The 21,193-nt window shown below is 44.6% G+C and overlaps 6 protein-coding genes across 6 annotated transcripts; all 6 read right to left on the bottom strand.

The window, feature by feature from the left end:
- Positions 1-119: 119 nt before the first annotated feature.
- On the bottom strand, positions 120-8,522 carry RhiXN_08110 (Retrovirus-related Pol polyprotein from transposon; the record flags this gene model as incomplete). The annotated part of the gene is made up of 3 exons (XM_043327926.1): positions 120-7,559; positions 7,595-7,659; positions 7,715-8,522. The coding sequence occupies 3 exons, from the start codon at positions 8,520-8,522 to the stop codon at positions 120-122; spliced, it is 8,313 nt and encodes a 2,770-aa protein (XP_043183311.1).
- A 1,683-nt stretch (positions 8,523-10,205) lies between these two features.
- RhiXN_08109 (Reverse gyrase) lies at positions 10,206-11,917 on the bottom strand (the record flags this gene model as incomplete). The annotated part of the gene is made up of 2 exons (XM_043327925.1): positions 10,206-10,343; positions 11,711-11,917. 2 exons carry the CDS (start codon positions 11,915-11,917, stop codon positions 10,206-10,208), a joined length of 345 nt encoding a protein of 114 aa, XP_043183310.1.
- Positions 11,918-12,606: 689 nt separating this feature from the next.
- On the bottom strand, positions 12,607-14,112 carry RhiXN_08108 (Retrotransposable element Tf2 protein; the record flags this gene model as incomplete). Its single annotated transcript, XM_043327924.1, has 2 exons — positions 12,607-13,448; positions 13,536-14,112. The coding sequence occupies 2 exons, from the start codon at positions 14,110-14,112 to the stop codon at positions 12,607-12,609; spliced, it is 1,419 nt and encodes a 472-aa protein (XP_043183309.1).
- Positions 14,113-14,247: 135 nt separating this feature from the next.
- Positions 14,248-15,039, bottom strand: RhiXN_08107 (Retrotransposable element Tf2 protein; the record flags this gene model as incomplete). The annotated part of the gene is made up of 1 exon (XM_043327923.1): positions 14,248-15,039. One exon carries the CDS (start codon positions 15,037-15,039, stop codon positions 14,248-14,250), a length of 792 nt encoding a protein of 263 aa, XP_043183308.1.
- Positions 15,040-15,105: 66 nt separating this feature from the next.
- On the bottom strand, positions 15,106-17,201 carry RhiXN_08106 (Retrotransposable element Tf2 protein; the record flags this gene model as incomplete). The annotated part of the gene is made up of 2 exons (XM_043327922.1): positions 15,106-15,977; positions 16,043-17,201. 2 exons carry the CDS (start codon positions 17,199-17,201, stop codon positions 15,106-15,108), a joined length of 2,031 nt encoding a protein of 676 aa, XP_043183307.1.
- Positions 17,202-19,984: 2,783 nt separating this feature from the next.
- Positions 19,985-21,157, bottom strand: RhiXN_08105 (Retrotransposable element Tf2 protein; the record flags this gene model as incomplete). The annotated part of the gene is made up of 1 exon (XM_043327921.1): positions 19,985-21,157. The coding sequence occupies one exon, from the start codon at positions 21,155-21,157 to the stop codon at positions 19,985-19,987; it is 1,173 nt and encodes a 390-aa protein (XP_043183306.1).
- Between the last annotated feature and the right edge of the window lie 36 nt (positions 21,158-21,193).

Raw genomic sequence — 21,193 nt, 5'->3', positions numbered from 1 at the left:
TCCTCCATAAGATAGGTTTGACTTAGTGCTTCAAACGTTGAGTATGTTGTTATTTCCTATCTTGGAGGATATGACCGGTTTAGTTACACCTGTGGTACATGGAAGAAGCCATGTGGAGCTTAGAACTCCTTCTTCTTCCTGTGATTGTGATGGATAGTGGAGCCAGAGGTTCGCTTCCATTCTTTGATTACTTCTGGAGCATTCCTTAATTCTTTCTCTGTCCTCCATCTATCATGTTCTGAGCTGTACCCAAGCCAACGGATTTTGTACTGCCTAATTCTCTTGTTGCCTTTCTTTATTGTCCTTTCTTCTACTATCTTTTCCACCTCATATTCAGGCATCTGTTGGAAGTCTTCTCTAGGTATATTCTGAGTGGGTCGGCTTCCAAACTCTGGGGGTGATGCCTTGTAAGATTCCAAGTGTGCTATGTTAATGATTGGGTGTATGCGATAGCTAGCAGGTAATCTTATCCTATATGCTACTGGTGATATGCTTTCCATGACTTCAAATGGTCCTTCATAACGCATATTTAGCTTATTCCCTTTCCCTGACTGATGTTTGAGTAAGTTTAAGGAATGGGGATTGATTAAGACTAAATCTCCTGGCTCAAAGGTAACATGTGTCTTGTCAGAATTATAGTATTTCTGTTGATAATTCTGAGCTACTTTGAGAGCGTCCTTAGCTAATGATCGTGCTAATTCCATGGATTCCTTGAATTCTTCAGCTGTTTGACTTTCTTGGGCTGGTCTTGGAATGTTCTCAGAAGTGAGAGCCAGTAAGTTGGCTGATGTTAGAGGCTGGAATCCGCGGAGTAGGAAGGCTGGTGTCTGTTGTGTGGATGTATGCACACTTGTATTGTATGAGTGCGCAAATCCTGATAGAAGCTTACTCCAATTGTCCTTAGCTGGGTTAGTGAATACTCTAATAGCCACTTCTGTAGTTTGATTAAGTATCTCTGTTTGTCCATCACTCTGAGGATGATGTGCAGTGGTGAGTGCTTGCCGAATTCCTAACATACTAACTAAGTGACCCCAAAAAGCTCCTGTCCATCTAGCATCTCTATCAGTGATTACCTGCCGAGGTAAACCATAGTGACACCATATGTGATCATGGAACAGTTGCGCTGTTTGTACTTCATCTATCTGAGTAGTACATGGGATGAAATGTCCATACTTAGTTAGTTTGTCCACAATAACTAGGATAGCGTTGTAGTTGCTACTTGGTGGAAGATCCATGATGAAGTCCATTGATACTACTTCAAAGGGTTGCTGTGGAATAGGTAAAGGTTGAAGGAATCCTCTGGGTCCATGCCGTCGATGTCCTGCTTTCTGACAGATATCACAAGTGTGTACATACTTCTGAATGCTTCTAGCCATCTTAGGCCAATAGTAAACAGAAGCAATTCGATGATATGTCTTAGCATAACCAGCATGTGCTCCTTGATTGAGGTTATCATGATTTTCCTTTAAAATATCTACTTGTAGATCCCTAGGTACACATAGCCAATACTTTTCCTGGGAATCTATAAAGTAGATCAATCCATTATCTCCTATCTGGTATTGATGGAAGGGTGGATTGAGTGGATTGTGGTGCGACTTGAACTCTTCCATCACTTGCTTAAAATGGGAGTCCTTCTTGTATGCTTCTATGAACCTTGTGATTTCTTCTGAGTTTATTGATATTTCCACAGAGTATGAGGTAGTTGTTTGATAAGATATAGCTTCTGCCGGTGTGGGTATCCACTTCTTGATGGGCTTCTGGCTATTTCCAATTTTGTAACTCTGGGTGAATGCGCTTGCAACTCTGAGAAGTTTCTCTTCAAAACGTTCATTTATCTCCTTGTAGAGGTTTCTTAATGGGTCTTCCTCCATATTGAGCTTGAGTGGAGTTGATTGGTCTGCCAGAGGGCTGGTATGATATGGGGTTCTCCTCCTAAGTCTTGAGATAGGATCTGCATTGTCATGTACTCTTCCTGCGCGGTGCACAATCTGCATTCCTGGGTAGGCTGAGAATACTAAGCCCCATGTCATGAGTCTTCTGTTGACATTATTGTAAGTCTTGCTCCAGGTGAGAGCGGCGTGATCTGTGATAGCAACAAATTCAGCTCCTTCCAAGTATACCTGAAATTTCACAAGTGCTTCCTTGAGGGCTAATGCTTCGCGCTCTGTTGGGGAGTAGTTTCTTTCTGCTTCTTTTAGAATCCTTGACCAATAAGCAATGACTCGCTCCACTTGTACGGTTGTTTCTTCAAAGTCTTGCTTATCCCATGTATCCCCCCCAGTCACGTCGTCTCTCTGCTTGGAAGCAGGAATTGTCATTCTGGGAACTGGGTTTCCTTTGTCATATTCCCCCCTTAAGTACTTGTATGCCTTTGTCCCCTTTAGGTCTTTTATCTTGATGGATTGGACTTGCTGTAATATTCCTCCAAGGCCATAGTCGCATGCATCTGTATATAATCTGTATGGTTTTCCAATAATAGGATAAGCCATTACTGGAGCAGATGCAAGGGCCTCTTTAGCAAGTTCAAACGCTTGTTGTTCCTTTTCCTCCCAAGACCAAGCTGTTCCTTTCTTGAGAAGCTTGAACAAAGGCGCTACAATCCATGAGTAGAAGGGAATATAGCTAGAGAAATAAGTCATCATCCCTAGGAAAGTCTGTAAAGTAGGAACATTTTTAGGGGGTTCCAACTCTAAGATAGCATCAACTTTTTCCTTATGGGTTGATAGACCTAATCTTGATACCTTCTGTCCTAACAATAGTAGTGATTGGTATCCAATGTGACATTTCTTTGGAGATAGGGTGATTTCAGCTTCTTCAATAGCTCCTAAGACTTGATCTAAGTGATTACAATGGTCTTCAAACTCAACACTATAGATCACTATGTCATCAATATATACCAGGGCAAATTGCCATAGAAATCTTGAAAGTATCCTATTCATGACACGCTGGAATTCTGCTGGTCCATTCCTATATCCAAAGAGTAGTTTGGTAGGTTGCCAATGGCCGTTGTGACATCTGAAAGCAAGTTTCTCTCTGTCTTCCTCCTTAATGGTTAGCTGAGTGAAACCAGCTAGCGCGTCTAAGGTAGTAAGCCATTGAGATCCTTCCAAGGCATGCAAGATGTCAGTTTGTTTTGGTAAGGGATACTCATCTGGTACAGCTACTTCATTGAGACGTCTGTAATCCACACATAGTCTGGGTTTACTGTTGCAATAGACTACTATAACAGGAAATCCCCAAGCACTCTTGGATGGCTCAATGACTCCAAGTTTAAGCCATTCCTCAATCTGCTTGTCAATGACTTCTCTTTTAGCTGGAGAAGCATGGTAAGGGGTTAGAGATATTTCTTTAGTTCCTGGCCTTAGTCTAATTTCCAGTTGAGTGTTATGAGTACCAAGTCTACCATCTAATCCAAAGGCTAACTCATGCTTGCGCAAAACTTTTTCTAGTTTAGCCCTTTGATTAGGGGTGAGATGTTCTGAGAAATTAACTTCTTGAAGGAATCTATCTGAAGGGACAGGTTCTGGGTCAGGTACTTCAGCAGTCTTGGGTCCTCCTTCAGGCGACTTCATTAATTCCTCTTCTTGCACAGTAGGCTTCTCTTCAGCTTTCCTCTGCACCATGGCTTGTACTAAGGTAGCATACTGGATAATGCTGTCTTTTTCTTCCTTAGTAATGTCCTTTTCCTTTGCAAGGTATTCGTTGGGATCATGCATATATCCAAGAATCTCTCCTCCTTGCAATCTTAAAGGATGTTCTGATAGGTTAGAAACCTGAATCTTAGGATTGTTCCTATCTATCAGGCAGTCTGTTATTGCAAACAGATGTTCTTCTTGTCGATGGGAATTGAAAGATCTGTCCATAAAACCAGAGGCTTGACCTTCCTTCCATGTTGTCTTGACTTTGATGAGCTTGATGGTATGCGCTGGGATAGTAACTGTCTCATATACTTTTACTTTGACAGTATTAGGAGGTAATTTCCTATGTTGAAGTCGCTTCTTGTAGGCCTTCTTAGAGATCTTGATTTTTTCAGAATTCTTGATGAATCCTTGTGCAACTTCAACCATAAAGGTGTTACCTTGTTGGTCAATTCTTGGGCTGGAATCTGATTCTTCCACAGGAATAGAACGTCCTGTATCCCCAAAAACTATCCTTGTTCCTTCTCCATTCCTAACTAATGACAGTTGATACTGAGATGCAAAGTCTGTTCCTAAGATAAAAGGTGTGTTCATGTTAGGAACTATGTAGGCTTCTACAATCATTTTAACTAATCCTTGTTCAGTATCAAAGATGATAGGAAGGGAAATATACTGTGATAAGCTACTATTCCCAGTAACTTGAATTAACTTGAGTTTTTGTCCAATGCGCACTCTAGGTGATGGGTCTAGAGTTTTAAGTATTGACTCATTAATGAGAGTGATCTCTGATCCTGAGTCAAAGGTGATGCGCTTCTTAGGTCCATTACTTGTCTGAAGCCAACCTTTGATGATGGTGGCTTTAGATCCAAAGAAAGCAGTTCCTGGTGGTCTTGACATTAATCGCTTGAGAGTGATTTCTTCTCCATTCTTGGCAATAGCTGTATGACTACTAGCCATTTTCAGTTTCTTATTAAGGCTCTTCCTAGTGGGGAGCTTGGGTTGTACATATCCAGAGAATACAGATGAATCAGATTCCTTACTGCCCTGGTCAGCAGAGTTAGTACCCTGGCTGACAGTGGTCCCCTCCAGACCATGCTGTTCCTCCTGGGATCCAGAGCTGGGCTTAGCGCTGGAGGTAGAGACAGCTAACGACTGAAGGGGCTTATGAAAATCCTGCTCTTCCTCAGAAACAGACTCTTCTCCTTCAGTGTCATATTCTGTTTCATCAAGGTAGGCTTCATCACAGAGATCTTCATAAGCTTCCTGTGCTTCCCATTCATCATCATCTGCTTGTGCCATATGTGATTGCACAAATCTGGAGTTCTTCTTGGCATGCTTACAGTCTCTATCCCAGTGCATCATACTTCCACAGTGTCTACAAGGTCTAGCTTTCTTGTCTTTAGGAGTTTTACCTTTAGATACTGTAGAGTCATCCTTAGGGTATTTTGGTGGAGGATTATTTTGATGCCATCCTACTGGTTTAGATCCTGCTAAGTGTGAGCGCGCACTTGGCCTAGAGTGCCTGTTTCCTTCTAGTCTCTTGAGAGTAGATTGCATCTGGTGTAGTTGACGCTGTATGTCAGAGTTATGAGAAGAATCTTTTCCCAAAAGGTCCTCCTCATGCCATGCAATCTTATCAAGGAAGTCTTCCCAAGTGACTATTCTTGAGGTGTCTATATGCGTGGTCCAGGACTTAGGAGCACCATTCATGATTTCAAAGATTAATTCAGAGTCAGTCCAGTCACTGACAATAGTGAGAGCTTCCATCTTCCTGATGACATAGTCTTCTGGGGTCTCTTCTGAATGATCTTTCTCCCTGAACCTGATGCGCATGGCTTCATTCTTGCTTCTGTTCAGGAAGGTCCTATTCATGAAGTGGATAGTGATAGCTTGCCTAAGTGCTGGCCAATCTTCAGTTATAATTTGCCTATAGTCCTTATCTAATGCATTGAACCATCTAAGAGCTCTTCCTGTGAACCTGAGAGGAATCTGCTGTCCAAGCTGAATTCTAGTGTAGCTACTATACTCAGCTATGTTGTTGATGGATGTCATCCAGCGCGACAGCTTCTTAGTGTCTCCATCCCACTCTGGGATTATGTCAGGTTTCAGCTTAGTATCAAAATGTACAGGAGCTGGATTGAAAGGTCTTGCTCTAGCTGCATTTGCTTGAGCATATGGTTCATTTCCTGGATCTTCTGGGTCGTTGGGAGGTCCTCCTCCATTCCTTCTAGGTGGGTTGTTCCTTCTTCTACCAGAGTTATCAAAATCTCCCTCATCGCTATCATATGGTGGGTCATTTCCTCCTCCTCCTTCAGCTAAGGGAGCTAGTCTATCTCTAAGTTGATCCCTAGGAGGTGGATCATTAAACAGCTCACTAAACCTTCTAGAGGAGACCATACGTCCTACAATATGAGGAGGTAACCTAGTCCTATCAATGGGTGGTGCTGGAGGTACTTGAAGTTGTGGGACAGGTGCTAGTAGAGGGGCTAAGAAGTTTCCTCTCCTACTCATATTAGCTTCTTCTCTAGTAACTGGTGCTGGCTGCTCCTGTAAGTAAGGTAAATTGGTATGGATACTTAGAGGAGTTCTTCTTGATTCAGGAGAGGAGGTAGGTCTCCTGTGGGCACTTTCAGCTAGTCTAGAGGAGCGCTCTTCTGGGATTGTAGATACTCTGGTAAAGGATTCAGCTGGTATAGCTGGTCTTCCTGAGGATCGCCGATTTGCTCCCAAGGAAGATCTGCGATTGATAAAGTTAGCATGTGGAGGTGGATCTCTAAGAGGAATACTTGGGCCTGCAAGGCTAACTCTTCTAGCAGCGTTGCTTAAAGGTGGATTATAAGGTATATTCCTAACATTATCCTCTTCTACTTGGCTCCTAATCCTGGGAGTAGACTGTGCTACTGGGATTTGCATGGTATGAGTAGCAGCACTTGAGACAGAAGTAATAGAATCAGCAGGAGTAGCTGGGGCTATTAGTTCTGGGGCTACTTGGTCTCTTCCAGTTGATGATTCAGAAGAACTTAAGCCATCTATACTTCCATCTGAAAGATTGTTGATGTAGTCTTTGAGGGCTTGTATATTGAAAGGAGGTATAGCTGAAGGTTGTGCAATAGGAACACTAGCATTACCTCTAGGTGATGATGGTAAGGTTTCTTCTGAACTAATGGAAGGGACTACAGTGGGTCTAGGAGTAGGTGGTCTAGGTCCTAGAGATTTAGTGGCTTCTCTCCTAAGTCTCTCAGTCCTTTCTAAAGTAGGTGGGACTTGTAATGTTACATGAGGTGACTCCTCTGGTATTCTTCCTAAGGGTATAGATCTAGAGGAAGAAGTAGCAATAGAGCTAGGAGGAGGTGGTAAAGGTTCTGAGGGAATAAGTGAGGTTCCATTATTAGGTCCTAAATACCTAGGTTGCATAGTAACAGTAAGAGAGGCTTTGGATGAATGAAGACTACTGGGAGGTTGTCCTGGAGGAGTGCTACTGGAGGGGTGCAGGGTTACAGTTGGAGGAGAAACTTGAGGTTCTGGAAGTAAAGGACTAGCAATAGTAACTTGACTTGTGGGCTTGATAAGACTCCTTAGTAAGTTTTCTTGAGCCGCCTCCTGTGGAGTGACAGAAGAGGCTCTAGAACTTTTGGGCACTAACAGGGTCATATCTTGCTTAAGTTGTAGAGTCCTATCCCTAAGGTGTTCTTGTCCAGGTTCTACCTCACTGAGATGTCCTGCTGAGATGACTGGGGAAGGTGGTCCAGTCTGAAGTTGTCTACCAAGGATCTCATATAGCTTCTGAATGAAACGCTCCATCTGATCCCTATAAGTGACAGCAGCTACCTCAAAGGAATGAGAGGTGAATAAACAGTCATGTTCTGGCCATTCAGGAATGGGCAATAGCTCCTCCATGTCATAGACGCTATGAACAGTTCTCTTGATTAGTTTATTCAGGTCTATGTGTAACTTACCATATTCAGGCCAATGGTTGATTTCTTGAGCAGGAACCAACTTGGTAGTGATGCGACATGTAGGTCTAAAGGTTACTACAGTATCTAGTAGTTTGAAGTAGTGAGAAGCCCATTGCTCACAAGAGGGTGAGGGGAAGCAATTCTCATGTGCTGGAGGTATCTCCACATGATAGAATACTCTTCCTAGCTGCCTGTAAACTTTCCTGAAACTATTAGCTTGAGGGTTCTTCCTGCACCAAGAGGTCATCTGAGTACAGTCAGGCTGATAGTTGAATTCTCCTGGAAATTCTTCATTTAAAGGGTATAAGGTAGTGGAAGGAGAATAGGGTAGGTACTTCTGGATAGCTGGGTCATTAGTAAAAGACCTATCATTAGGATCCAGTAAGGCAACTTGAGTTTCCCTATGCTTGGATATGTGGGCCTCAGAGGTCTTTCCTTTAGATCTCTTAAGCTCATGAGAGTTCATAGGCTCAGAGGGCTGAGTTTTACTAGAGGAAGGTTCCAACATCTCTATATCAGGAAGTCCAAATACAGGTATCATCCTCTGGAAGGTAGCTGGGCTAGTCTTATGACCAAAAGGTGAAGGCTTCCTTATAGAAGAACTTGGCTTAGCTAGCTTGTCTGCTTCCTGAATAGCTTCATATTCCAAAGGAGACAATCTTGGAGAGTGTCTGGATGATGACTTATGAGAGTGAGGTGATATCCTTCTTGAGCTACTAGGTCCTGCTTGAGGGTCTTCCAAGGCTGGCATGGAAGCATGTGGCTTGATGGGTGATTCATAGGGTTGGATAGGTTGGGGAATCACTAGCTCCTCAGGAGAGGATTGCTCAATAGAGTACCTAGTAGGTCCAAAAGGGTTGTTGGGACTATCTGTAGGTATGCTGTCTCTAGGAAGCACAGAGCTTCTAGGGGTACTATGTCTAGGCATACCTTCTCTTGAAAGTCTTGTGTCCCAAGGGGTCCTATTAGAGGATGCAGGTCTACTTGATCTTCTAGACATAAAAGAATGTTAGTAGAGTATCACAATTAGAATGTATATACAAAGTGTGAAAGCTTGTACAAAAGATTACAGGTAAGAATTAAAGATAACCAACACTAGGCCCTGCGGTGGTCACCAATGTTAAGAGTCGTGTAAGTACAGGAGTAAGAAAGAATTACTATATACAAAATGTATATGGGAATAACTAAGAACTAGTATTAAGAATCAGAATATATGCGCAGAATATATGCACAATATAAGCTAGGTTATCAGGAATAACAACTCCTAACAAATAGTCTAGCAACTATGAAGTGCAGGTGGTTGGTTATATATAGTACCTTAGACTAATGTTACTTAAGCCTAAGTGACTAAGGGTATGTATACTTAAGGTCTCTGGGATAGTACCTTAAGTAAGAGGGTTACCTGACTAATGTACAGGATTTATAGGATTTGCCTAATAAGTATAGGACTTATATATGCTTAAGTAAGACTTAAGACTTATGGGGTTTACCTAAAATATATCTAGGATTTATGAGATATTGTAGATAAAGCTATCTACAATATAGGGGGTATGGTGGATTGAAACACTATCACTCAATCACAACAATCCTTACAGTATCGTTGCACTATACTCAATGTTGAACTCAACAACTGTGACAGTCAAGGGGCACAGGGTCGCAGTAAGTACACTAATAGGTTACCCTGTGTCTGTTGGGACTGGCCTATGGTCTTAGTGCGCCGAATAACCTCCTATGCTATTTACAGTGAGTCAATCACTAAAGTAAATGCGCAGATAAGCTGTTAAAGGCTTGTGTGTATATGTCAATATATAAGAGTAAAAGTAGGATGCATTAGAAGCGTCTTCACAGGGTCCTTTTATACCCTGAGAAGGTGCACAAACAAGTATATACATGATTGATACCAAGAGGGGGTACAGGAGGTACATGTGGCAACTGAAACACTTGAGGGAGCCAATACCTTGGTACATAGTAAACAAACAACAGATCCTAATATTTGCCCCAAGGCAATGTTTGCCCCAAGGCAGTATTTACCTGTGTGGGTCCTTAGATGTCCCAAGGCTAAGTGTTTCATCCTTGGAGTAAACAGTCCCAAAGGTAGGATACCTCTGCATTGGGTACTTACAGTAAATGGGGCATAACTCTACCAAATGTTGTCCGTTTTGGGAGTTTGACCCAGCGTTCTGGAGCGCGCAAACATGCGCACCTAAGCGCAAGCGATTCGGCAGTGTGGGATGCCCGGGTGATGGAGAAAAGGCGCATTTAGTGCGTCGGCGCTTAAGGGCTGATTAAGCGCCGGAGCACTTGCCTATGCGACAGGGGGGACCCTGAATATTTCTGTGTGTAGCCACAAGATAGAATCTTGAATAATAATACTACAAACAAGAGAAATATTACTTGTTACTGTTTATCTACTCAGCTGAATTTATATATATTTAAATGAGTGAGAAAACAGCATATATGCAAAAGACATTGCATATTAAGGGTATTCCTGAGGTTTGTAGGTTTTGTAAAGGTCACTATTGGATAGAGGGACCTTGAAAACCTTAGTTCGCATCTTTATCTCACTTATTTACTGTAAGATTACTAGTGTAATTAATAAAATAAGTACAGATTAAAGAAGAAATGTCATATCCATAACAATGGGATGGAATGGAGCAGCAGCTAGAGCGGCTAACAGGACAGGAGTATGGGTGAAGGACGCCAGAGCGTGTGGAGGGAATGTCTGAGACGGCGTGGGGGGAATAGGTGCCTGATACAGGACTTATGAGCGGTTTTTGCGCAGTGTGTGAACGCTAAACCCTTGCGTCAAACACCTAGCGTTGAACAATCCCTACAACAAATCAACAGATCTGGCAATTGTGATACAAGCAGGTTTTTTGCAAGCGGGTGATTTGGCTGTCTAGGGTTGCTAACTGCTGTGTTCTGGCAAAACACGTGGTATGCGGACAATTAGAGACTGTCCGCCTTATAGCAATTTGGTACTGGGTGGGACCAACAGCTGTTTGATTATTAAAGCTGAAAGGCAAGTCCAATCACCCGTTTTCCCTTGTGCTAGTATGGGAGTTCCTCTTGTTTGTTGATCAAGCCTACAAAAGTTGATTTTACAATGTTGTACACCACTGTAAGGTGGGTACTTGCTGGTAAAGGCGGGCACTTATGGCCGTACTACTACACTAGCTTATGTAATGTAACTATCTAAGGCTATCTACTAACTGGCTAAGTTGCTTATGGCAACAACTAACTAACTACTGCTGATACAAGAGGGCCTTAGGCCGGGAGGTGTGGTGAGTGAGGTAAGGGGGTGATACGTTAGCAGAACTTCTGGGGGCCGGCTACTTAGCTGGCTGATGCCTCCTCAATGAATATGAGACAAGGTAAAATCGACTTGGTGTCTCCAAGCAAATTTCCTGCTGTATATATAGAAGAAAGCACACTATCTACATGGTCTGTGCTTGTGAGAAAAGAAGTACATGTGTGAAATGAGAAGCGTGCTGCAGACTGTGCAGAAGCATGGATTTCTCCTAAGCGCCCTTGGCACGGCATCTTGGCGTGGCATCTTGGCATAGAAAGTGCCGGGATCATGTGATTGAAAAACAAGAGATATTGAGTCTGTAAAAAATAGTAAAAATAATAGGAAACTCAGGCAATTCTAATGGTATAGGTAAGGAGGTTGTAACAGAAATGATGGATATTTCCTAAGTCTTGCATGTCAAATTCATGTAAGAGTTTGGCTATGGCAGATTCAGTGTGATTGTGTGAAGTAATAACAATAGAATTGTCAACATGCGTAGCAATAATGGATATGCAAAGCTCACCCTCAGTGTTGACCATCTGTTTGTACACACACGCATCAGTAAGGCATGGCAAGTATCCAAGGCTTTTGAGCTTGGTATCATATAGTTTGTTCCACATGCAGCCTGCTTGTTTCAGACTGTAAATTGAACATTTTAGTTTTAATACTTGATTTGTACCGTCTTCAAAATATGGGATCTGTCACATGTATAATTCTTTGTTTACTTTTGCATGTAGGTACACAGAATTAACATTGAGCTGTTGAATATCCCAATCATTTTGGTTAGCAATGGATAACAGTAATTGTATCAAGTCAAGACGTACTACAGGTGCAAACATCTTGTTGAAGTTGATACCAGGTTGTTGGCTAAAACCTTGGGCTACTAGTTGTCCCTTGTAGCAGGCTGGTGTGCCATTGGCATTACACTTGAGTGTGAATACCCATGCATTTCCAATTGCCTTGTGGCCAGGTGGTAGATCAGTGAGATTGTATGTATCCATTTTCTTGAATGTACTAACCTCCTTTGCCATGGCTTTTTGCCATTCCTCTGCGTCCAGTCCAGCAAGCGCTTCTGCAATGGTTGGGTGGTTGTTGGGTGCAGATAGCTTGGCGGCATAGGCCCATTTGTGTTCCACATCCCTGGGCGTTTGTTGTATGCCAACTGTAAAGTTGGGTACACGCTAGTGGGCAGGCGCTTGTGGCTGTACTACTACACTGGCTTATGTAATCTGACTATCTAAGGCTATACTAGTACCGCTGTAAGGCGGACTTCTGAACTATACTACTGACAAGGGGGGCCTAGCCCTGGAGGTGTGGTAAGCACAATAAGGGGGTAAACTTCTGAACTACTAGGGCCGGCTACTTAGCTGGCTAAGGGTGTTCCTCCTCAATGGTATGAGATGAGGTAAAATTGACTTGGGGTCTCCAAGCAATTTTCCTGCTGTATATATAGACAAGGATGCACTATCTACATGGTCTGTGTGCGTGAGAGAAGAAGTACATGTGTGAAATAAGAAGCGTGCTGCGGGCTGCGCAGAAGCATGGATTTCTCCTAAGCGCCCTTGGCACGGCATCTTGGCGCGGCATCTTGGCATAATAAGCGCCGAGATCACGTGATTGAAAAACATAAGCTAACAAGTCCGTAAAAAATAGTAAAAATATTAGAAAAAGGAGGCGATTCCGATGGTATAATTTAGGGGGTTGTAACATTGCTCCCCCCTTAAAGGCTCTTGGCGGCGTCACAAGCCTTTTTGAGTCTTGCTTGATTGAAGCATTTGATCTCTTCCTGGCTGTGTTTCAATAGCTCCTCCGGTTCCCATGAATTATCCTCCGGACTGTATCCCTTCCATTTTATCAAGTAGAACCATTTTCCTTTTTGGCGTTTAGAGTTGATGATCTGTTCCACTTCATATTCTTCCTCTCCTTCTATTGTTTCAGGGGGAGGTTGTTCTGGAAATGGCTGACTTGGTGACTCGTGGCTTTTTGATAGTAATCCAACATAGAAGACGTCATGGATTTTCAGAGTTTCTGGTAGTTCCAGGTGGTAGGCGTGACTAGAGATTTTTTCAATGACCTTGAAGGGACCAAGGCGTTTGGGGTCTAACTTGTTTGAATTGGTCCTAAGTTCCACGTTCTTCCCATCCAGCCAGACTTTTTTGCCTACTGAGTATTCTGGAATTATTCCCTGGCTCCTGGTCATGCGTTCTTTGCTCATTTGGAGAGCTGCCTCCGCTTCTTTCCATTCACAGGCTAGTGTATCTGCTACCGCATCTGCTTCTGGGACGTTGGCTGATACATTGGACAGGTTCATGACTGGGTTTTGTCCATAGACAAGCTCGAATGGTGTTTTCCCGGTTGCTGCATGTTTGGCATTATTGTATGCGTATTCTGCCAATGGTAACCACGCAGCCCAATCGGAATGGTTGGCTGCAACATAGGAACGCAGATAAAACTCAATGAACTGGTTGACCCTTTCCGTTTGCCCGTCTGACTCTGGGTGATAAGCTGAGGAAAATGCTGGCCTGACCCCAAGTTGTTGATATAATGCCCTCAAGAATTTTCCTGTGAAGGTAGTTCCTCAATCCAAGATAGCTTTGACAGGCAATCCGTGGAGTTTCCAGACGTGAGTGATGAACAAATCAGCAAGACCTTTTGCAGTGACCTTTTTGGAGGTTGGGATGAAATGCCCAAACTTGGAGAAGGAGTCAATTACTACCAGGATTGCGTTGTGCCCGTTGGACCTGGGAAATCCTGTGATGAAGTTGTAGGATATTGTGTGGAACGGAAAGGGGGGAACTTGTAAGGGTTTCAGGGCAATGACAGGAGCGTGAGCGCGGCAATTGGCTTGGCAGGTTGGACAACATTCTACCCATTCCTTGGCGGACAACTTCATTCCTGGCCACCAGTAACTGCGGCTCAGGAGTTCCAAGGTTCTCTGTTGTCCAGGGTGTCCTGCCAGGGGTGAATTGTGGAATTCTCTGAGTAGACGTTCCTTCAGGACTTCCAAATCTGGGACAACTAGCTTTCCACGGTACCATAGGAGGTCTTCCTCCCAATTGTAGTCTCTGTAAGCCTTCTTAATGAAGGGAGGTGCATTGTCAACATCTTCTGTCAGGAACTGGATAATGGGGTCTAGGGATGGGTCCTCCCTCAGTTTGCTCCTGATTTCCAATACAATCTCAAGTTCTTCCTCAGACGTGTTGACAAACACTTTGGATGGTATCATGATTTCTGGTCTTTGGGGTTCATCTACATAGTCCGCTCTTCTGGATAGTGCATCCGGCTTCCCTGACTGTTTCCCTGGGCAATAGTGAATTTTGAAGTTAAAGTCACCTAGGAATACACGCCATCTTGCGTGTCATCAGTTGAATGTTTGTGCCTGCATCCAATATTCCAGATTCCTATGATCCGTGAAGACTTGTATTGGTTTGTCTGTTGCCTCCAAGAATATCCTCCATTCTTCCAGTGCCTTAATGATAGCCAGGAGCTCCTTATTGTGAGTGTCATAATTGGCTTCTGCTCCTGAGAATGATTTTGACATGTAGGCAATAGGGTGCAGTTGGTTGTTGGGGCCTTGCTGGCTTAGTATTGCTCCCATGGCTACTCCTGATGCGTTGGTCTCAAGGTAGTAAGGTAGGTCTGGGTTGGAATGGATGAGTACCAGGGACTTGGTAACTAAGGATTTCAACTCCTGGAACGCGGCTTCTTTGGGGTTGCCCCATGACCAGGGGTTTTCTTTCTTTGTCAGGTTGTGCAGGGGACAAGCAACTGAGCTGAAATTGGGGATGAATTGGCAGAGGTAGTTGACAAACCCTAGGAAGGCCTGGACTTGTTTGACTGTTCTGGGCTGAGGCCATGATGTGACTGCTTCTATCTTCTTCTGGTCCATAGAGAATCCAGCAGGAGAGATGACAATGCCAAGATAGTCTACTGTTGTGACATGGAAGTGGCACTTGGAGAGTTTGCAGAACAACTGATTTCTCATTAGCTGTGATAAGACCTCCCTGACATGGGTTGGGTGGTCCTTGGGTTTTTCTGAGAAGATCAGTATATCATCCAGGTATATGACCACAGTGACGTTGATAAGATCCCTAAATAGATTGTTCATGAAATGTTGGAATGCTGCGGGGGCGTTGGTAAGACCAAAAGGCATAACTAGGTATTTGAATAGGCCATATTTAGTTCTAAAGGCTGTCTTCCATTCATCACCCTTCTTGATTCAAACATTATTATACCCCCATTGCAAGTCCAATTTTGTGAAGATCTTGGCATGCCTGAGTTTGGCCATGAGGTTGTCCTGCCTTGGTAAGGGGTATACGTTCTTATGGGTAACGTCATTCAGCTTCCTGTAATCCACAACTAATCTGAGGGAACCATTGGCCTTTTTGACAAACATTACTGGGGCGCCAGTAGAGGAGGTACTAGGGCGGATCTTCCCCGTGGCCAGTTCTTCCTCAATATGCTGCTTCAGTGCTTTAGACTCTGCATCTGTCATGCCGTAAATTGGTCCTGGGATGAGTCTGGCATCAGGAACAAGGTCTATGGCAATGTTGTACTCCCTATGGGGGGGTAAGACCTTGAACTCTTCTTTGCCAAACACCCTAGCAAACTCATGATATTGAGAGGGGAGGTCCACTAGAGGGTCTGGGTCTGCCTCTTCTTCAGAGGCAATTTGTGCTTGTTTGGGGAAGGTAATGGTGCCTAGGGTCCAGTCAATGAGAGGCAACTCCTGAGTGAGCCAAGTCATGCCAAGTATGGCTGGTGTGTTCCCAATAGGGCAAACTAAGAAGGGGATAGTGTGGGGATGGCCGTTGGCCAAGACCGCAAGGTGTACCTGGTGCCATATGCAACCAGTCTGAGATATGGTACCATCTAGCATTCTCACTACTTGTGGATTTTCAAGTAGGGTTTTTGGGATTTTGAGTTTTTCTACTAATGTGGGGGATATGAAATTGGAGGTGGCGCCAGAGTTGATGAGGGTTTTGATAGGTTCTGTTGGGTAGTCACGCAGTGTTATGTCTAGAAAGAGTAGGGGTTTCTTGTTTGAATCCGTTGCAATATTTACAAATTCCAAGACAGGTACATGCAATTCTAATTTAGAGACCAAGGGCTTGACGGTAGCTCTTGGCCTTACTCTTTTTCCAACTCATCCTGACCAATTTTGGCGGCCTTCTTGATGGTGGCCTTCCAACCGTTGGGGCACTGCTTGATGCCATGCCCCTTTTGGCCGCATTTGACACATAGCCCAGATGCGTGGCGGCAATCTTGTTCCTCCGGGGTGACGTAATTTGGGTCTTCTGATAGACAGACCCTTGTGGTAGTGGAGGTGGAGGTGGTCGCAGTGACCGGGGCCTTGGTAGGAGCCTTTTTGGGGCGGTTCTCCTCATTCTCCCAACAAGTATTGTCAATTTTGATGGAGGCGGCAAAGATTGCCTCCAATTTGTTGGGAATATTGTCCTTGGTGGACAAGAGTTCCTTAACCTTCCAGTGAAGGCCGCACTTGAACTGGGCAATATATGCCTCCTTGTTCCAATCTAGTTCCGCTATGAGATTGTGGAACTCTGTGACATACTCAGATGTGGTTGTGGTCTGAGTCAGCGCAGCTATTTTCCTGGCGGCTGCCCTCTTGGCATTGGGGTCCGCAAATGCTTCTTTGAATTTGGCTGTTAAGGCTGGAATGGTAGTGGGAGGATTTCCCTCACCCTTGATAATAGTCCCAATAATGGGAAGAGCCCAGTTGGCAGCTTTGTTGGTCATGTGGTATAAGATCCACACCACCATTTGCTCTTCTTCATTGAATTGGTCTTGATGAAGCGCAACCCAAAGTAGCATGCAATCCAGCCATTGGGTTGCCTTTCTTCCCCTGGAATCTCCCTTATATGGGTTGGGTAGTTCCATTTTGGGCCGCTTTACGCTGGACCCTGAATCAAAGGGGGTGAGTGAGCTTAAGCTCCTAGGCATTCCACAAGGCTCTTTCTTTGGGGCTTGCTTGGGTTCCTCTTCTTCTTCTGAGTCATAACCCGTTCCCCTAGAGGGGCGGAATGGGGCCTTGAGTCCAGGCCTAACCGTGCCTGGAGTGTGGACTTCCCCTCCTGAGTGGGTAGGAGGGGTGGTAGGCCCAGTCAATGGGCCAGGCTGGGTTTGGGGGGCTCCTTGATCCTTATCCCCAAGGAGGTCTGCTGTTTCCTTGCATATGGCCCTAAGCTTGGTGATTTGCTGGCTTTGGGCATGGATTTGGTCCTGCAGGTACCCAATGGTGGCTGTGAGGGCTGTGATAGCCTCAAGGAGAGCGGTAGGGGATGGCTCTGGTTCCATCCTGGGCAAGTCTTGCGGAGCGGGAGATGTGCTGCAAGAGGTTGGTTGGGAGTGGGATGGAATGGAACGTTGAGAGGAGCAAGAGGAAGGCCGGGAGTACGGATGTGGGACTCCAGAGCAAGTGGAGGGAATGGTGGAGACAGTGTGGGGGAGATAGTGCCTATATCAGGACTTATGAGCGGTTTTTCTGTAGTGTACTGGCGCTAAACCCTTGCGTCTAGTACCTAGCGTTGGACTGTCCCTACAACAAATCAGTAGACCTGGCAGTTGTGATATGGGCGGGTTTTCAGCAAGCGGGTATTTCAGCGGTCTAGGGTTGCTGACTACTGAGTTCCGGCAAAACTCAGGGTATGCGGGGGATTAGAGCCTGTCTGCCTTATAGCAATTTGGTACTACCAGGGACCAACGTCTGTTTGATTATTGAAGACAAAAGGCGAGTCCAATCTGGTGTTTTCCCTTGTGCTAGTACAGGGGGTCTTCTCCTTGTCAATCAAGCCTACTACAAGTTGATTTTACAATGTTGTACGCCAACTGTAAGGTTGGGTACACGCTAGTGGGCAGGCGCTTGTGGCCGTACTACTACACTGGCTTATGTAATCTGACTATCTAAGGCTATACTAGTACCGCTGTAAGGCGGACTTCTGAACTATACTACTGACAAGGGGGGCCTAGCCCTGGAGGTGTGGTAAGTGCAATAAGGGGGTAAACTTCTGAACTACTAGGGCCAGCTACTTAGCTGGCTAAGGGTGTTCCTCCTCAATGGTATGAGATGAGGTAAAATTGACTTGGGGTCTCCAAGCAATTTTCCTGCTGTATATATAGACAAGGATGCACTATCTACATGGTCTGTGTGCGTGAGAGAAGAAGTACATGTGTGAAATAAGAAGCGTGCTGCGGGCTGTGCAGAAGCATGGATTTCTCCTAAGCGCCCTTGGCACGGCATCTTGGCGCGGCATCTTGGCATAATAAGCGCCGAGATCACGTGATTGAAAAACATAAGCTAACAAGTCCGTAAAAAATAGTAAAAATATTAGAAAAAGGAGGCAATTCCGATGGTATAATTTAGGGGGTTGTAACAGCGTTGCCAGGGTGGTATCTGATTTGGTTGAAGTCAATTTGGATAGGTTGAGGTAGCTGAATTGATTGTTGAGCAAGTCAGATAAGGATGTGTCCAGTTTGGTTGCTGGTGGGGTTGCCAGTGGGTAGGCAAGCTTGGACAGGATGGTAGGGGCAGAGAGTATGGAGGAGGTGTTGGTGGAGAAGGTATATGCGTCAAGGTCAATGTTGGAGCTGTTGGAGTGCATGCTTGCAGCGTTGGGGAGGTCTAGTACAAGGTTAGTAGTCTTGTTTGTTGGTTGGCCATTAAACTGACCTGTTGCAATGTTGTTGGGGAGTTTAATCCTGACTCCGCCATGTTCTTGTTGAAGTGAGACACAAGTAGGGTTAGGATTCCTACTGCAGGTTTGGGCTCTGGTTGAGATGTTACCTTTGAGCGCATTGATTGTTTGTAGAGTAGAGTTAGAAATAGAATTATTACCAGTGCGCATAACAGGATTGTTGCAAACAGTGGTAGGTTTGGGAACAACAGGTTGATTGAGCAATTGCTGAGCAGGTTGAGTTGGTTTGTTGGATGTTGATTTGTTGCTCAGCGGTTTGCTTTTTATACCCATATGTTCTAATTTTTTAATTTTCATTTCTTCACTATCTACATGCACTCCCCCTGTTCTAGTATTTTCTATTGGTTGTTGCGCAGCGTTGTTAGCTTGCGTCATCTCCCCCTCAGCGGGTGGAGCAACTGATTCTCCCAGTTTGGGTTTGCTGTTATCAACTCCTTTGATTTGTGCATGACTTGGAAAGGTGATGTTTTGCAAGTGCAATATGCGGTTTGATCCTGACTTGTAGTACTGCCAGCTCTTTCCTTGGGCATCTGATATGCCCACAAATATTGCGGTTGTTGTCTTAGGGTTGAGCTTAGACAAGTCTCCACCTTGATTTAGTATGTAGCACTTACTTCCCCAAGGACGGAGCATATTAATGTTGGGTTTAATGCCCCAGAAGGATTTGTAGGGTGTTTTCCAGAATGTTCCATGCACTTGCGTAGGCACGCAATTCTTTAGGTAGCACGCATATGCTATGGCCTTGCTCCAAAGGAACTTTGGGGCATTTGACTCAAGCAGCATGGCTTGTTGTTGTACGCCAACTGTAAGTGTTGTATGCCAACTGTAAGGTTGGATACTTGCTAGTGGGCGGGTGCTTATGGCCGTACTACTACTGACAAAGCTTATCTAACTATCTAACTAGGCTATACTACTGCCACGTAAGGTGGGCTTCTACTAACTACTAGTGACAATGGGGCCTTAGGCCTGGGAGGTGTGATGAGCGCAATAAGGGGGTTAACTTCTGTACTACTGGGGGGGGGGGCCAGCTACTTAGCTGGCTGAAGGTCCTCCTCCATGGTATGAGACAAGGTAAAATTGACTTGGGGTTTCCAAGCAATTTTCCTCTTGTATTTATACACAAGAGAACTATCTACAGGTGGTCAAAGCTTGTGAGAAAAGAAGTATAGATGTGAAAAAGGAAGTGTGCTGTGGGCTGCGCAGAAGCGTGGATTTCTCCTAAGCGCCCTTGGCACGGCATCTCGGCGCGGCATCTCGGCGTAATAAGCGCCGAGATCACGTGATCGAAAAACAAAAGATATAGAGTCCGTAAAAAATAGTAAAAATAGTAGAAAAATCGTCCGATTCCAATGGTATCATTTAGGAGGTTATGACATTGCCCCCCCCTTAAAGGCTCTTGGCGGAGTCACAAGCCTTTTTCAGTTGCAACTTGTTGAAGCATTGGATCTCCTCCTGACTATGTTCCAGCAGTTCCTTAGGTTCCCATGAATTATCTTTGGGTCTGTAACCTTTCCATTTGATCAAGTAGAACCATTTTCCCTGTTGTCTCTTGGAGTTGATGATTTGTTCAACCTCATACTCTTCTTCTCCTTCTATTGTTTCAGGAGGGGGTTGGTTTGGAAATGGTTGACTTGGGGATTCATGAGCCTTGGATAACAGTCCTACATAGAACACGTCATGGATTTTCAGAGTTTCCGGTAATTTTAGACAATAGGCATGACTGGAAATCTTTTCTGTGACTTTGAACGGTCCCAGTTGTTTGGGGTCTAGTTTGTTGGAATTTGTTCTTAGTTCCACATTCTTTCCGTCCAGCCAGACCTTCTTGCCTACAGAGTATTCCGGTATTACCCCTTTTGTCCCTGCCATGCGTTCTTTGGTCATTCTGAGCGCCAACTCTGCTTCTTTCCACTCCCGTGCAAGGGTATCAGCTACAAGGTCTGCTTCTGGTACGTTGGCTGGCACAGTCAACGGACTCATCACAGGGTTCCTTCCATAGACTAGTTTGAATGGGGTTTTACCCGTGGCAGCGTGCTTGGCGTTGTTGTATGCATACTCTGCAAGGGGTAACCATTTTACCCAATCTGAGTGATCCGCTGCTACATAAGATTGGAGGTAAAACTCAATGAATTGGTTAACCTGTTTGGTTTGTCTGTCTGACTTGGGGTGGTAGGCCAAAGAGAAGGATGGTTGGATCCCCAATTGCTGGTACAAGGCCCTGAGGAACTTTCCGGTAAACGTGGTCCCTTGATCTGATATAGTTTTTACCGGGAGGCTGTGGAGTTTCCAAACATGGGTAACAAAGAGATTTGCTAGGCCCTTGGCCAACACCTTTTTGGTAGTTGGGATGAAGTGCCCAAATTTTGAAAACAAGTCTATGACTACCAATATTGCGTCATGTCCATCTGATCTGGGAAAACCTGTGATGAAGTTGTAGGAAATTGTATGGAATGGGAAAGGGGGGACTTCTAAGGGTTTTAAAGCTATCACTGGTTTGTGGGCGCAACGGTTGGATTGGCAGATGGGGCAACATTCAACCCATTCTTTTGCAGAGGACTTCATTCCTGGCCACCAATAGTTACAGCTTAGTAGTTCTAG

The sequence above is a fragment of the Rhizoctonia solani genome, chromosome 9 (genome assembly GCF_016906535.1).
Source record: "Rhizoctonia solani chromosome 9, complete sequence".
Classification (NCBI taxonomy): Eukaryota; Fungi; Basidiomycota; class Agaricomycetes; order Cantharellales; family Ceratobasidiaceae; genus Rhizoctonia; species Rhizoctonia solani.
This window is presented reverse-complemented; position numbering and strand designations above follow the sequence as displayed.